Below are 17,022 nucleotides of genomic sequence, written 5' to 3' on the forward strand. Positions count from 1 at the left end.
GATTTTAGGCTTTTCCATCCTACTAAGCTTTAATACCACAACTGGCCTTGTGATAATCCCTCGGCCCTGGCAGGAATTCACTATTCTGTGCCTCCGTTTAAACAAAAATGGCAGCTCTCCGACTGAAGAATAAGTGCTGGTGCAGAGGCTGACTGCTTACATGCCAAATGTCTGTCTCAGTTTAGAAGGCTACGTGAGTTATAACTCAGTGAGGAAACGGTGCGACCTATCAATGAGGACCAGGATGCGTGTGTGCAGAGATGATGCATCTCCTGGGAACCATTTGAGACTGTTAGAGCACTATCAGATGAGCTGGTGGGGGGAAAGACAGGGGAGAAGAGAAAGTGAGAAGAGGAGATATCTGGAAGTGAGTGTGTGAGACTGAGCCAGAGACAGAAAAGAGAACTGTTGTTACACATCCTGACAGAGACCAGATCCAATTGAGACACCTACCCAAGGGATGTTAACAGTGCTGTTCTTTCTACTTCTCTGTGGAAAAATCCTTTGACTGGTAACCCTGCTGCTCGAACTAACCACCTGAACTCTGTCACACATCTGCTGAGATCAGCTGAGGCTGTCACATGCCTTTAGACCAAACAGGCCCTTTCTGTCTAACTTCGGGTCAAAAATCATGCAGTCGACTTGTGTACTTTTCAGAAAAAAGCACACACAACCAGAGTCGATTCGATAGGTCCGATATGTCCTGGTGGAGCTTCCACATCTATCTGCTGCTGTATTCCTACTCCAGCCCTCCAACAGATGGTCCAAGCAACCATTTGCTAACACCACAGAATCACACACCATCATAATGACTGGACACTCACTCTTTTGTTTTGGCAGCTACTTCCCAATCGGCCTGGCACGAGAAAACACTGATTGCTGTGATTGCTTTGCCTCCGACTTGCTCTGACGGTCACAGTGGGGGAGGGAGGGGGAGGGGAGAAAAGCAGAGATTTGGAGTCTGGAATAAGGAATATTCAGCTAGATGCAGAGATGGGATGAGGAATGGTGCTTCCCTCTGCTTTTTTCGCCTAATGGCATGCAAATAGCTATTTGCTTAAGTCGGCAGCTCTGAATGTGCACCACTAGGCATGGGGCCTTTGAACATACTGTTACTCTGTTGATAATGTGCTGGAGGAACACAGGGAGGGGGACAGACTGAGTGCAGAGAGAGACAGAAAAAAGGAGCACAGGGAATGCTTCCAGTGTTCATCTTGCTAAATGGACACTGCCACATTTCCTGGCTGGAATGCAGGTCTGCCATCAGAAGTCAAGAGTAGCTGTCTATAAAACAATTACACCCACAAAGAAGGCTGTCACTTTGGTTTTGACATTTACATAGATTTGTAAGGAGAGCAGAATGGACCAGAACTTCTTGTTTTTTTGCAGAGGACTCAATGTTATTATCCGCCACTGACACCACCTTTATACACTCACAATCACACACACGCACAACTGCACACAAATGCAGCTCCTGACCTTTCGGGGCCTGCCAAGCCCATTGAGGGTTTGCGGAGTTTCATTTGTCACAGTAATGTCTTCCTCGGAAAGATGCCAATGCAAGGAGAGCCAGGGTATAGTGGACAAGATAGAGTGGTTCACAGGGTCTCAAACAGTAGCTGTGTTTCTATGTCACCTTTTTATTCTAAGTTCTTGCATGCATGTGTTTGTGCATATGGCAGCGGACGCAAAGTCGCAAATTTATGGTGATTGAAATGGCAGAATCTTTTGGGGGAAATGCAGTCAATGTGATTCTGCGGCTAAGAAGGTCACCCTATTCAATTTGCACTCAATGGCATACGCTGTGCCACAGGGAAACACCTGAAAGCAAACGATCTTATCAAAGCCTCACAGGCTTCACCACTTACCCACTGCATAAAAGCTATTTGCTGATTACTAAATAAACGCATTATCTTTTACCTTGACTTCTGTGTGCTGTGCGAGTGAGTGCCTTGTCGCTCCTGGATCCAGGTAGGAGGCTGCCACTGCAGTGTGTATGCCTCTTATCCGTGTCGTGACTTTGTGAAAATGTTATCTGAGCAGGTCTTTTTTTTTTTTCCTTGCACACTTTCAAGTGCCATATGTGTATGTGCAGCACGTGTGGTAGCAGTGGTCAAACACGGAGCACTTCACAGGCCTTTGCTTGTTGTGTGAGTGGTAACGATGTGGGGATGCGCCTATCTTTACAAGTAAAGAAATGAAAACACATCAAAGGAATCGTGCAACCATTGACGTGAAGCAGGGATACTATGAGAAACGGTGAGGGGGGGCATGAGAGCTCTCAGAGCCTTTCTTTGTAGCATCAACAGCGAATGTTGAGCTGTATTTCATCTTAATCTAGGATCTATTCTCCGTGGAATACTGATAATGTTGCCTCTAGTTTGGATAGGCTCGCTTTTCACAGCTTACATTGAGCTGAGCATACTCACCACACCTGCACACACTAGTGCACTGTGCAATGTCTGCCAAATGCAGAGTGATCAATGGCCATTGACCACTTGACGACAAGCGTCCAGCACTCAAAATCCCTTCCCGATCTGCCCATCAAGTTATTATACAACACAGCCCACAGCCATATGAAAAGATGTTTGGCTGACCACAGCACAGCCTGAAAATGGTCTCCTGGAAAGAGCTTAACAAGCAGACAATTTTAGAGCTGTCGACTTCCCGGGGTCAACAGCACTATCAGGGCAGATACGTGCAGCAGATTTATCCCACTGCACAATTTCCCAATACACAGACTTTACAATTCACTTGATAAGAAACATGCTTGCTTTAACTGTGATAATGCCAAATAATCACATTTACGTGCACAGTATAATTCTGTATTAAGCACAGGAGTTGTTTCGGACTGTGTATAAACCCCTCTCTTTTTTGCACTCCAACCTTATCTATCTATGACATTCCCATTTCCTTCTGACTGCCTTTTCTTCCAGTCTTATTCTATACCAAATACTATATCTATACACAAAAGTTTCTGTTTTGCAAAAAGTACAGTGGAAGGAATGTTTTCTATCTGCAGTGATCAAATGTCTGCAAAAGCTTCTGCTTTCAGTTGAGGCTCAGGAGCTACTGATTGGGCAGCAAGTGAGTCATCCAAGCATCCAGTCACTCATGCATCAGCAGAGCCTTGGAGAGCCTCTTGAACTATTTGAAGCCTGTGCAGACTTAAATGCTTCAGGGGGGAAATAAGCTGGAGGTATAAGCATGCAGTGCACATCATAAAGCTTAGTTAGAATGGGGGTTTTTCTGCATGGATGACAAAGCTCTTTAAAAATAGACTCTCAACCTGGGAAAACTAGTCTTTTACATGTACAGTAACAAGACTGTAGTGCACATGGCCAAAGATGTGTAAAAATTACATTACCTAAAATTTTAGAAAATGAAACATGGGGAAAAGATTCTAATCAAAGACTGAACAAATGTTTTTTTTCAATCTAATAGAAGAGAAGAATCATGACTTCCTTGGCTGTTGCACAAAGACCCTCTGGGCTAATCAGAGCTAACTTGCAGAGCCTGAATACACCAGCAGATGCTGGTCTGGTTTAACTTGCTGCAGTGATATACCGGTGCACTCCATGACATATGAGGTGAGGTGCAACAGAACACATTTCACACCCAGCTACATCCATCAGTGATGCTGGGTGTGGTCAAAGATGCCACCATTAGACATTAAAACACTTCTTTTCAGTGTGGTATTAAGTTACTCTTTAATATCTACCAGCTTCTCCCATAACTGCATTAACTTGCTTTTTAATTCATTGCTAAAAGAGATCATTTGTCAACTGAATTATTCATTACTGTCCAGATTCAACAAAGTTCTCTGGAAGCTGTGTTACAAACTCACAGAGATTGACAGAAAGTGGCAAACTACCAGAGCAGACGGGCTGGCCAAGGCCACTGCCACTGCTGGGTATGCTGGCAAGGAATTTACTCACACTCACACACACTCACACACACACACCTGGGATCGATTGGCCTTTCCTGGAGAGGGGAAGCAGCCTATCGCCCAAGACTGATAGCGCTTCACCATGAATTACGGCAATCACTGATTGAAGGCCTCTCTCCATCCTCTTCCCTCGCTCTGTCTTTGTTGAGGTTTCCCCTCTTCGTCTGTTATTCATACTGTTTTCCCACTACTGGCTTTTGCTTTCACTCTCTCCTTTGTACTTCCTCTCCCTGAAACCCTCTCTGATCAATTCACTTCATCTCTATGCAAACACCCTCTTGTACTTCCTGTCTTTTTGTTGCATGAAAGGAAGAATATAAAAGCATTCTAGGAGTCCACTGTTGGTACCTTCCTGCCACTCCAAAGTGTACACTATTAAATAATACAAAGACGACTGGTCTTATCGCATGGTATCGTTGCAACATGTTGCCACGCGTGTGTGTGTGTGAGAGTATGAGTCGGAGGGGCGGTGGATTATTGGCTTAGTGTTTTGGCCAGGTTAAAGTGAAACAGCCCTGAAAGGCTCTTAGCAGAGATTACCCCAGGTACTAAAAATAGTCATTTCCACCCAATGCACACGAACACACAAAACAGAAAGAGCTGAAAGTGTTGTGTCTAGCTGGAGAACACCACTATCTCATCTTTGTATAGGGTGTCTCAATTACACAAAGAACAACACACACACATGCACACATACACATTGGTGGCTCCAGCGTGATGAGAGAGATGGGTATCCGCTGGGGGCAGGGGATCAGCTGGGGCAGGCACACCAAACCATGCCTCAATCAGCAGCAGCGGCCCCACTGGGAATGTAGGTTGAGTGTGTGTGAGTGTGTGTGAGAGAGAGAGAGAGAGAGAGAGAGAGAGGAAGAGAGCTAGACAGGCAGCCAAGCAGCCACCGCCAGACCAAAAGATGTTCCCTTCCTCTTTTACCAAACATTCCCTAAAGGGGACAAAAATGTTTTTTTTTTTCTTTTGGCCATATCCACCCCCGTCCTGCTCCCTATTCTTTTATTTTTTACCCCTCGCTCCCTTTCTCCTGCCAGCTTTTCCTTTCCAGAAGCGACCATTGGAGGCCAGAATATATTTGTTTAGCCACTGCAGCTTCAACTTCCCATCAGCCAGGAACAAATGCTTTGCCTTGGGAGCGAAAAAGACAGAGGGAGGAAGGGAGAAAGAGACGGGATGGCAGAGCCCACAGTGTTGAGGGGCGGCGGTTTGAGAGCTCTTGTTGTGGAGTGGATCTGACAGACGCTCCAAGATGACACGGGCTTGAGCAGCCTAAGTCTGCATCTCTCTGCTATACGTCTGCGCCTACTTTTCTGCGCTCCCTCTCATTTGTGTATCTTGAAACGGCATAGCTGCAGGTCTGAAAACGCTGTTTGCTTCAGTTCTACAGTGATGGAGGATTTCTTCCATCAGACAGTGCAAACAATGTATCAGCACAGTAAAAACTGGGGGGAACTTGAGATGAGGAAAGTATGGTGTATTCTAATAAGCCTCACTTGAGAAAATCATATTATACAGTGGAATATGATAATTCATACACCCTTTGCTGGAGCGGTGAACTGGTGCGGGTGGTGTACTCTCAAATGTCAGCATAAATTTGCAAAATAAACGCAACCGGCATTCAGCAGGGAGTAGGAACAGGGACAATAAGGGTCTCTGCCTGTGCTGTCTGTGTGTTTGTGTGTTTGCGTGCGTGTGTGGGCGTGACGATTCTTCTCAGAGGGGTCTACGACTTTGTGCGTGCTCCTGTCTCAGCTCACGGGAGCGCCTCTCGCCAACAAGTGTGCGAGCTAATCTAATGCTTACATGTGTTTGCGGGGAAACGAAGAGCTGCCTGAGGAAAACATTTTTATCACAGCATGTTTTATCAAAGCCTGCTCAAGATGACCCAATCAATCTAATCTGCCTTTACTTAAGAATAAGCGCCTGAGCATCTGTCCAAGAAGGCACAAACAAGCGAGACAAAACCCCATAATGCCTTTCGATAGTCTGATGCCATCGCACACCGCGTCCTGTCGGAGTAGTATAAAGAGTTTGCATTACTGGCACAGCCCATATACAGCATGTGTGGTCATGTGCATACACTTACAGCAAGTCCCTATATAATATCAGAGTAATGCTTTAAGCCTCAACATCTTATTTTACTACCTGCAAAGCCCACAACCTTTTATTTCAATCCATGGGCTTTGATTTTCTGGCACATGTCCAGCCTTCTACTGGACTATATGTTTGTCTCTCTCACTGCCCATCTGTCCACATGTCCGTCTGTCTTGTCATCTGCTGGCCTTGTCTGTCTTTCTCTGCACTTCCCTTTGTTTCACTTTTCTCTATCTGCACTTGTCCCTTTTTCCCACCTGTCCATCTATCATCAGAGGATCTCGCAGCAGGACAGGTACGGCAGCGACAGCGTGTCAGAAGGTCGTCTCTGTGCCAACATTCTTGCATAATCACGTAGACTGATTCACCGCAACTGTAAATGCCTTGATCTGTATACGTGTGATATGCCGTGCCACGTCCCAGCGCGACCGCCACCGGGATGTCCACATCGGAATCCGAATAAGCCCAAACCAACGAGACACGTTTCCATCAATCAAAATGGTTGAAGCTTGACATGAAATCTGAGCGGGGGACCTGTGGTTAAAAAGAAATTGGGTCTCGCTTCTATGCTGTTATCTTTGGCAGTACATTGGGACCTTATTGGAGTAACCACCCCTTAACAACTGCAGCCCAAAATAGACTGTGGACATTCACGGTCGGCCCGTTTTGAAGAGGTGTCAAACACACTGTGCCAGGAGCAATAGCTGTTATGTGTGTGTGTGTGTGTGTGTGTGTGTGTGTGTTTCGAGAGAAGGGGGGGGAGTGTGGTGTATCATTCTCCACATTTCGTGTCAGGGACAGTTGGGACAGTGGCAGGGAATAGAGCAAAAGGCCAGCCAGGGGACAGCTTGTGATCTAAGACCGTATGCTGCTTACAGAACAGAAAACACACCAACACTGATAGAAACACGCGCTCATCCATGTTCATACACACACACTTCCACTGCTTATACAGCGCGTAAACAATTTCCATTGTCCCTCTAATGAGCAAGTAAGACTCCCTCTGATGTGACAGCAATATTTCCGCTCCCAGCTGCACTGTATAACCAAGTCAAACTGTGTTTACTTATTTGCTCCTGTGTGTCATGTGGAACTTTAACCCGAATAAAAGTCTCGGCACAAAAAAAACAGTTTGTGTTTGTCTTTCCATCTGAGCTGCAAATCTTTCAACAGCTGACTTACTTGAACTAATGAAAGTCAGCTCAAACTTCCAGAGGGTGTGTTGTTTGATGGGGACGTTTAAAAAAGGGGCCTCAGTGTGACAGCTGCACCCAGCTGTTACACATGTTGCTCAGGGCAGCCTTGACTATCTGCTACCTGCGTTTTCTTCAAACAAATTCACACTGATTCGTTAAGTGGATGTAAACGCAAGAGAAAATGCAAAAAAAGAGAGAAATAATACACTGTCAGGCTTTAAAGCTGGCCAATGCTTCTCTACCATGTGTACAGGCCAATCAGGAGGGCACAGGAAGTGCAGCTACAGCCCTAGCTCTCTGATCCTTGCCGAGCGGCAAACTTTCCCCTGTCAGATTAAGTAGGATTAGCTGGGTCCTGCCGTATGATGAACTGAAGCCTTTCCATATCCTGAGCATAATACAATAGCTGCTGGCTTGTTGAGTTTGTGAAAACAGCACCCACTTCCTGCAATGTACAGTATTAGTGTGGATGCAAACATGTACGCTGGTGTGCAGGAACATGTGCACACGCAGGCACACAAATACAAGCTCCTTCGCACATTGGAAGTCACACACGGCTTCTTGCTCCGAGCTAGCTCCCTCATCACGGTCCTCGGTGGGTGCTAAGTTCCATTGTGTTTTAAAGTCTCTCTCACACACACACACACACACACACACACACACACACACACACACACACACACACATAAACACACACGCAAGCACATGCATTCACTCTCATTGGTATTTTTATCCATCCCCAGAGCCACTCGGTGGCTGCAAGCCATATCACTCTCAGACGACAGAGGAGCCTCGGTCACACCAGCTAGTACTTAAGGCCCCCCCTCCCCTTCTTGTGTGTGTGTAGGGGTGGTCCACAGAGGTAGAATGTGTGCTGATATAAAGAGACTCTGAAAAAGGTGGCGGCAGTGGTGGGGAGGTTAAACGTGGAAAGAATTTAGTCTGTTATCAACTGCTGCCTGCAAGACCACCGAGGAGGTACACACACACACACATACAAACACAGCAAAGACCCCAAAAAACGTGACTACATGACAGGGCCATAGGCGCACACACACATGCACTGCCTTCTCAGGCAGGGTTTTTCCTCCTGAGGCGAGTCTAAAGCCTCCAATCTCAGTCTTTCTTGTCTATCTCTGGCACTGATAAAGGCTTATAATGAACTGGGGACTGGAACTCAGTCCCAAGACCGATGGCTTTATGGCCCTGGCCAGATCATCACCCTCTGTGGACTTCGTTTGTCACTGGGTGAGAACAGAAAGAGAGAGTCAGAAACCGAGGGATAGAAGGAAACGGGGAGAAAGAAAACCAGAGAGGGGGAGGAGGGAGGAAGCAAAGATTAAAGTTTTACACTCTAACCTTTGAGAAGCGTTTTGCAATCCAGCTGGCATGTCCAGAGTTTACTACCGGAGTGTTCTTTCAGATGTGTGCGGCGTTACTGACTCTGTGCTGAAATAAACGCTCAAAGTTTTGATAAGGGAGCCCAGCGCCGCGGCCAGGATCTAAACAAGGGGACCAAGGTTCTCCTGGGCTTATCATTCTTCACGTTATCGCCTCTTTAGTACTTCGGAGCAATGTAAAAGCATGTTTGTAAACTGGTAACAGGTGTACATTTTGTTTGGCTCGCATTCAAGAATGTGATAGCATGTTGTGTTTGCTAGGGCATGTTATTATATCAGCTCCCTCCTGACCCCATGGGAGGGCATATAATGAAATCACTGTGGATGCAAAGATGTTCCATAGCACCACAATAGAAACAGTAACCTGCCATGTTGTACAATCAAGCAGAGGCCGAAAAACATATCGATAAAGATGCTGTGATTTACTATAAGCTATACTTACCTCAAAAAGATTGGATGCCTCGTTGCCATACTGAGAGGAAATGATCTCTGATTGGTCACTGTACCATTTGAGGCCACCCAGGAAGCTGTCTGCATCTAAGTCACTGACATCCAGCTCTGAGAGGTCAAGTTCAGGGAGGTCTGGGCAGAGGGGCTGGTCTTCACCAACCAAGGCAGCACACTGGGGGAAGGGGGGAAGAAGACAACAAGGATGGTCAGACAGAAATCACATCTCCTTCTTCATATGCAAATCAGGCACTGAACGTGTCGTGCCAAGCTTGAAAACAATGGGAGAATGAAAATCTGGACGAGAGTCAAAAGTCCTCTTACGACCTGCTGCTGAGTCCTAAACAAAGGAAAGTCATACATTCGTATAACATACAGTTAACTCATTCACGCCTTTAAAAAATATAGCTCGAAATTCTCCCATCTGATCATTTTGAATATGTCTCCCACTTCCATGTGACACACTGGCTGGCTGTTATTAATTAATACAGCCTTTATTGCCTCTCTTACTATGACTCTATTGATTATTAACAGAACAGTTTTCTTAGCTGCAGGTCACAATGTGCGAACCTACAACCTGTTTCCACTCTGCTACTGCTCAACCCACAGTACACTCTGTCCTCCCACCATCACTCCCCAAGCACTGTCACCGGTGCTGGCCTCTGTGCTGCTAAACGCTGCCTGTTGACATTTTGTTATTCACCAGCCACTTTTATGTAATCTAGCCAATGTGTACTGTATGTAGCAGCTGCTCCTGCTTCCTCCCCACACAAATTATCAGCTCTCTTCTGGCTGCAAGCGAGGGGCTCTGGACTGGAAATCAAGCAGCGACTTTGGTGATGTGAAAAGGTGTTTTAGTGGAGGAGGTGGAAGGGGCAACAGGTTAACATGGCTCAGATGATTTTGCAGGATCTTTTTAAATGACAGATATTTACACCAGTACAATCCTTGTACCTTTATGTTTAAGGTGTTAAGTGCTTTTATCCAGCAAAATTACACTCATCACTATGGGTAAAGTAGTCATTTCAGTATGCAACCAAAAGCAGGAAACCAGCAGCTGAATGTGCAACAGTCAGAGACATACCTTTCTGCAAACTTTGAGCTCTATATAGACAGGGATCATTAAAGGAAAAACCTGGCCGGAGTCGAGGCGTGTTTACACTCTGTGACTGTGCACATGCAAATCCAAGCCTGAGAAAATAGCTTTGTGACTGGAGTCTGAGGAGGCTACACGCTCCTAATTTTGTTGACAGCACGTCAGCCAATGTATGAACACCACAGGATAGCCTTGATACAGGATATATGATAGATATCCTCGGGCGAAGCCGAGAGGTATTTGGCCCGCAAACTGAGGAGAGATGAGAGTCGGGTTCGGCTCAGGGCAAAGCTGGGACACGGATACTGTGCCAAGTAGGAAAAACCGCGCAGACACCGGTGTCACAGTTCATCGGTCCTCGGAAACGCACCAACACGAATACGCGATGACTTAAACTATGATGAGACAAATCCGTTATGCTGCAACCGCAACAGCGGAGGGGACAGATTCGCTGCGTCTTAGGCTTCCCCCTGAGATGATCCACTCTGACAAGGCACGGCATGAAAAAACGACAACATAGCTGTTAGGATATTCAGAGGCTGGACGTCCGATGCCCAATTATCTTATGGACTTCTTGGTGAACTAATGAAATAGCGCCGCCAGAGAGACAATCAGGGCGCACCACGGCGCTCCACTGATTTACGCACGCAACGCACATAAAAGCACCCGCTAGGAGAAGATTATTAGAGGAGGGACTGTTGACATGGATGACAGTTCTGTTGTGCAAAGAGCAGGGTTTTATTACACATGCACAAGTCTAAATACATACATTTTCACACAAGCAATCGAAGGAGGAGGTTCAGGAAACGCGCTTGGTTGGACTGACACTGGCAGACAACTAAACGCTATCGCAGCAGCAAACGGTGAAGGAGACTCTCCATCCTGGCTAAAGTGACAGTATGCGTCTGACTCCGTGATTAAAGTGCAAAGCAGCTCATCTGAATGAAACCCAATCCCTTAATCGGCCGGAAATAACAGACTCTTACTTTTATTCTAAAATAAAGGCAGTTTTCCGTCTCACATTCTCATCACGCAGCCTAAATAAGCACAAATATGCAGCCTGACCGCAGTCACATCATGTAGTTACTGAGAAAACCTCTCTGAAGCATCACTCAGCTCCTGTATGCAGACAAGTGCCTAAGTATAGCCAGGTAGACCTAAACCAAGCCGGACAGACTCAGTAAATCAGGAAACACGTATCCTTTTGATGTGCCTTATTATCTGCATGCACTTTAATCATAACACTGAGGAGAAGGCAAAGATGGATGAAAAAGACGACGGGAGCGAGTATGAACTAATTATTTGGATAAAAATGCGCAGAAGGTAAAAAATGCAATACGCACGAACATCAAATCATCTATTCTGGCTGGATGCGGCGCTGCTCTCCAGCCAGCGCAACGTTCCCCCGGCCGGGATGTTGGCACACAGACGTGGCCGGTACCGATGGTATTATGATGCTCCTGCGCAATGCCAGATAGCGGTCCCTCAGTGTGGGCAACCTTTGCTCTCGCCTTTGAAAATAACATGCGCTAACCCCGACACAGCACATCAAAGGGACTGTGGATTTCATGCGTCAGCGAAATACCTGACTTTGAGACATTTCAGTCATTTCGGCATGAAAAAGCTTCTCGGCACCGGAGCGCGTACAGTCCGCGGCTGGAGAGAGATCCGCCAGCTTGCAAGCACTCGCTCCGACTGAGCAGAGATCCTATGAGGGAAGCAATGGTCCTGAGCCTGTGCACACGTAACAACAACTACATCTTTAACTGAGGTGAAAAGGAAGATTCCGCACATTCCCTCCACTTGTCATATATCCCCGTGTTGTATGTCCCCCGCATCCTCAACAGTGTCCAGACGCGCACTACACCGGCATGCCACCGCACCAGCACCACCACCACCACCACCACCACCAGCAGCAGCAGCAGCAGCAGCAGCAGAGGAGAAGAGAGCGTAGACTTATGTGGAAATCACTGTCTCGGATAGCCAGTGTTGTCCATCGTTCCAAGGAAAAAAGAAAGTCCACAAGGCTAGAAAGATGAAAGAAGTCGGATTTTTAGATGCGCTCACCTCTAATTCTCTCCACACCGAGTCCTGGTTACACCTGTCCCACGCCATTCAGCCACTGAATGACGGTCCGAAAAAATTAAAAAAAAAAAAAAAAAAAAAAGGAAAAAAAAGAAAAAAGAAAGAAATCAAGTAAAAAAGAAATCCACACACGCTTCCCACTCGCTCTCACACAGGCAACTGCTGCCCCTCGCCGAGAATGAACCGAGGGCACCTGTCTTACAACTGCTTTCCATCACATGACAAAGCTATTAAAAGTAGGCAGGGGAGTGACTCCGCGTCCACACTACTCGCCAGTGACGCGCAGTGAGCAGGCGGAGTCTGGCTGCGCACATAGTAAAATCCTCTCCGTGCACTGCAAAAAATGTCCATCTTCAAATCAAACCACATCTATCTGTCTATCTATCTATCTATCTATCTATCTATCTATCTATCTATCTATCTATCTATGATGAGCTCATGATTTTGGCTTTGTTTTTGATTTGATTTAATCAAATAGTCCCAAATCTCTTGATTAAATTCGTTTAAAGTTGCTATTGTGGTTTTAATAATTAGACTATAAAATGTAAGGAATTTATGTGGAGCATTCAGGACCAGAGCTCCTTTTTTTTTTCTTTCTTCTTCTTAATGATTTGTCACATAATTACTGCCCATCATCAGTCACCCTCCATGTCTTTGCAGCGCCTCAGAGTTTAGTGAATTGAAGCCTGAAAATGAATGTATGAGGGCGGGATAACAGTGGATGTAAATCACATTTGAAGTTCCAGTTGTCTAATTGCAGGTTTTTCTCAGAGTATACAGCAATTTATATTTAATTCAACTACCGTTCATTTACAAGACAATTACTTTCAGTTGTTTGCATCACTCCAGCATAAACTCCATGGCTGTAACTTCAAATGTCAGTGTTTTGCGTGTAGAATATCAAAGAAGGTAATTCAGTCCTTTGGAAAGTATTTCTTTGTCCATTCAGAGGCAATAAAAAGGACAGGTGGCAGTATCAACCATGTATACAGTGTCAACAGGACGTGTATAGGCAACACTGCACTGGTAAAATAAAAACAGACGCTTTGTGGACAGTTCAAACAAAGTGGTTTTTCTGTTGTGTAGACTGACAGGCATGCTGCAGGAGCCTAAATGTTATTGTCTTCCTCTGATCACACGTTTAACAGAAACATCAGTCTATATGTAATCATTATGAACCACTGTCAGAGAGATTTTCTTCTTGCACTGTGTTAGCATGAAACCACCACTGTTGCAAACAAACAGTGTTTATAAAAGGGATCTCATTTCTGTTTGGACATTATTTCCAGTCAACTTCTGACAATACATTTCTGTAGTGAAGTGGAATATGCTAACCCCAATCCAATGTTTAGTCTTGTAAGCCTATTAAGTCCACCTGAGCATGCAAGGAGCAATTGTCTGTCTCAATTAGTGAACCACATACAGTGAGTCTCATTAAACACAAAACTGCACGGAAACCGTTAAAAAGGTTCTGGGGCTGGAAATGTAAATTTGTACAGACTGTGTGTGTCCGTGCCAGTGTAGTGCCCTGTGTGTGCAGTAAGACATTATATGTGAGTGTTTTATGCTTCTGAGTATCTGGGGCCATTTGTACCACTAAATCTATACATCTGCCTCTCCACGCGTGCCCAGAGATACTACCCAGAAGCCACAGCGAAACCCGATCGGAGCAGGTGGTGTGTGCAGTGACCTCACAGAGCCCAGATGGACCAGTACCACACAGACCATAATATAGGGGCAACATGGGAGTGACATAGAGCTCGATGGTAGCTGGCTTTGTGACTGCAGCAGAGATAAAACGCTCAGGCGAGGGGGATTTAAATCCTTCTGTGATGAAAAAGTATTAGTAGTTAAAATAACCTCCCGGTCTCTACATGGTGTTTATGTGTTCAACAGATGGAGGTAATTGCAGGTACAGTAGCTGCTGGTGCGACAGATTCCTTACAACTTGAGTAATAGCACCATAATGAACACAGACTTGCAAAAAAAAAAAAAAGAGAAAGAAAACTGAAAAAAAGGAAGAGAGAAAAATCTTGGCCAGAGATATGTGCTGGTGAATGATATTTCTCCCTCTCCTGAAGCGGCATGTGAGTCACAGTCAAAAGCCTTATCTGATTGTACTCTTCATGCCAATTAAGACAACGGAAGCTAAATATAGATATAATGTCATGATTTCCTTTCTTGAATGGCCTTTGATTCTCCTTTTCTGCAAACACATTCTTGCTAGAGGCTGGATATTTATGTATGCAGTGACAGAGATTTGTAGATATAGGAATCATTTCAAAAGGCAAAAAAAAAAAAGAAAGAAGTGGGGGGTTCTGCAGCCGTACTGAAGTACAGGTATTCTTTGAAATGCCACAGCTTTTGTTTCAGTTGTGGAGAGCTGATAACAAACGAGTGAATGGTGCAGAATGAGAAATAGGTGATGTTCAGTTGTCACATCAGAGGAGATATTTAGGCCAAAGTATTTGCAGCTAGGAGTGGACATCACCGCCTGTTTGATGGCCTTGGGTCTTGGTTTCACACTGCCCCTGCATTACTCGCTCTTATAGATATCACATCTCAAGGGGACTGAATCTATAGGATGGAGTGTGAAAACTTGTTCACACCCATTTGATGCATAGCATGTTGTGATTTGATGGACCTGACTTCTCTGAACATCTCCAAGGCTTTGAAAATTGCGAACTGCAGGGCTTAACCTTGCAAACAAATACACTTCAGTGGGAACCGTTAAGCCAAATTAATTAAATGTGACTGCTGGTTAATTGCTAAATGGTTCATCACTCAAGACCAATGCATGTGACAAGTTTTCCACGAAGAACATGCCCAGTTCCACGTGCAGACACACTCTTCTCTGACTTAGTCGAATCGGGGTTGTGCTGCTGGCAGTTCTCAGAAAGCAAAGGGTCTTAATGATTAAACAATTTCTCCCAAGAGTTAGCTGACAAGTGCAATTCTCAAAGAAAAAATAGCAAAATGGGGCTAATCCACAGATAATTATCTTTGTGTGAATATTCAGCGTGACCTGACTCATGGTACACAGTCTCTCATTTGCATTTCTGGTCTTAGATCGAATCTGATATGAACATTTCTTTTAAGAACTGGGTTTTTATTGACCCTGTAGGAAATTATGGCTACATGTTTTAATCTAACACAGTTTTTTTTTTTAACTGTCTTTTCTGACAGTCCATCCACACTTAAGTGGCTGTGTCTTGTTTTCTTTTTTCCATAAATTGTGTCACCGGCCCTCTGAGAGTGTGCTGCTGCACTGTGTCTGGGGTGGGGGGTGGGGTGGGGGGGGATTCATATCACTTTGTTGCATGTCATTGCTCCCAACAGAATCTATCCTAGCATCTGGCCATTTTAATACATGGTGGCTGGATTCATAGGAATTAATTGAGGGCAGAGGTAAAACAGAGTGCTACATCTATTCACGTATTGTTCAGGACGGTTAAACGACAGCGTATGCTTCATTCTCCCGCTTGTCATTTGATGTGGATGCAGATCTTTGGTGCGTGGGTCATTTTTCCACTTGATAAGTCATATTGTTTTCTTATTAGGGGACAAAGGAGGAAGTGGTCACATTTCACAACAGTCAAATGCTCTACAATAACATAGGATGTAATGCCATACAGAACTGGCTACAGGAAATGTAAATGGATACACAGTGCAAATGCAAGGTTCCAGTGTGGTGTCAAATGATAACACAGGGCTGCTTTAAAAGCAACATTTAATAAACTAATAGGATCTAATATAACCAGTTCACATATTCAAAATATTTAATATAGATAACATTTTTCAAATTGTTTTTTTTTTTTTTTATTTCTGTCTCCTACGTTTCACAGGTCCCTCACAAGGCCTCCATAGGTTCCCAACACAAGCTTTACGGGCAACAAGATAAACAGTGTGATGCCACAAATTATGTCAACACTCGCCCTTTGACTTACAGTAAGCTAGTGCATTCTCCCCCTGTGAAGATTTTACATCGCCTCTCTTTGTCATGCCCTTCAGAGAACCCGTTGCCTTTCTGCCCTGCGTGCAAGCGTGTAATCCTTTCCATCAATGAACTCCACTGTGTCATTTAGCCACTCTCAGGATGGCGGCTACTTTCCCCGCAGAGAGTCCGGCCCACATTATTAAGGCAAATGGCATGAAGAGGCTAGGGCCAGTTAGCCATGGCTGAGCCTTGGAATTGAAAATAGCATCAGTCCCATGCAGGGGCTGGTAAACACAAAAAGGAGCCTGGGGCGCAACTCAGGACGGTTGCACCCTCCCCTTCCTTACTCCGGCTCTGTTTTGGAGGAGCTGGAGGAAAAACAGCAGCCTTGCCCCACCCCAAACCCCTCCACCCCTACCCCCAACCTCCTCCACGACAGACAAATAATATCACGGTCACATGGCGGTACGAGTCGGAGTCTCCCGTCGGAGCCGTGTGTTGTGGGGTTGTTATTGGGCTTGTTTAAAATCACCAGTGAGTCATGCAAGATGCATGTGGAAAGTGGTGGCAGAAAGTGGGTGTGCTGTGAGTGCAGGCCTGGTGTGTAATGCGTCTTGGTGGAGAACCGTGCTAAACTAGCGCTCTGGGCAAGGACTTGTGAGGCACTTTGTGTTTTGCTCGGGTATAGCACTCACAAGGAATATTAAAATTTATGGACCATGAGGGTTAGGGTTGCAAACACACTTACATAAACAAGAATTGCACACTCCCTGTGCTTAAAATGCTACAAAGCCAAACTTTGAAAT

General features: G+C 45.3%; 1 protein-coding gene across 5 annotated transcripts in view; it reads right to left on the minus strand.

Annotated features, from left to right (window-relative positions):
• ppargc1a (peroxisome proliferator-activated receptor gamma, coactivator 1 alpha) overlaps positions 1-12,510 on the minus strand; it is a 34,896-nt gene extending 22,386 nt beyond the window's left edge. For 4 of the 5 annotated variants that reach the window (XM_071477625.1, XM_071477627.1, XM_071477626.1 and 1 more), the window contains exons 1-2: positions 12,262-12,451; positions 9,094-9,273 (exon numbers count right to left, since the gene is read on the minus strand). In XM_071477625.1, coding sequence (XP_071333726.1) covers positions 9,094-9,273; positions 12,262-12,309 — 228 coding nt within the window. In that variant the 5' untranslated portion in view covers positions 12,310-12,451. Of the gene's footprint in view, positions 1-9,093; positions 9,274-12,261 lie in introns of all 5 variants that reach the window. The other variant, XM_071477628.1, reaches the window with a different exon arrangement.
• Between the last annotated feature and the right edge of the window lie 4,512 nt (positions 12,511-17,022).

This window comes from Trachinotus anak, unplaced genomic scaffold (genome assembly GCF_046630095.1).
Source record: "Trachinotus anak isolate AG129_WGS33_773 ecotype Australia unplaced genomic scaffold, CSIRO_AGI_Tana_v1 ptg000005l, whole genome shotgun sequence".
NCBI lineage: Eukaryota > Metazoa > Chordata > Actinopteri > Carangiformes > Carangidae > Trachinotus > Trachinotus anak.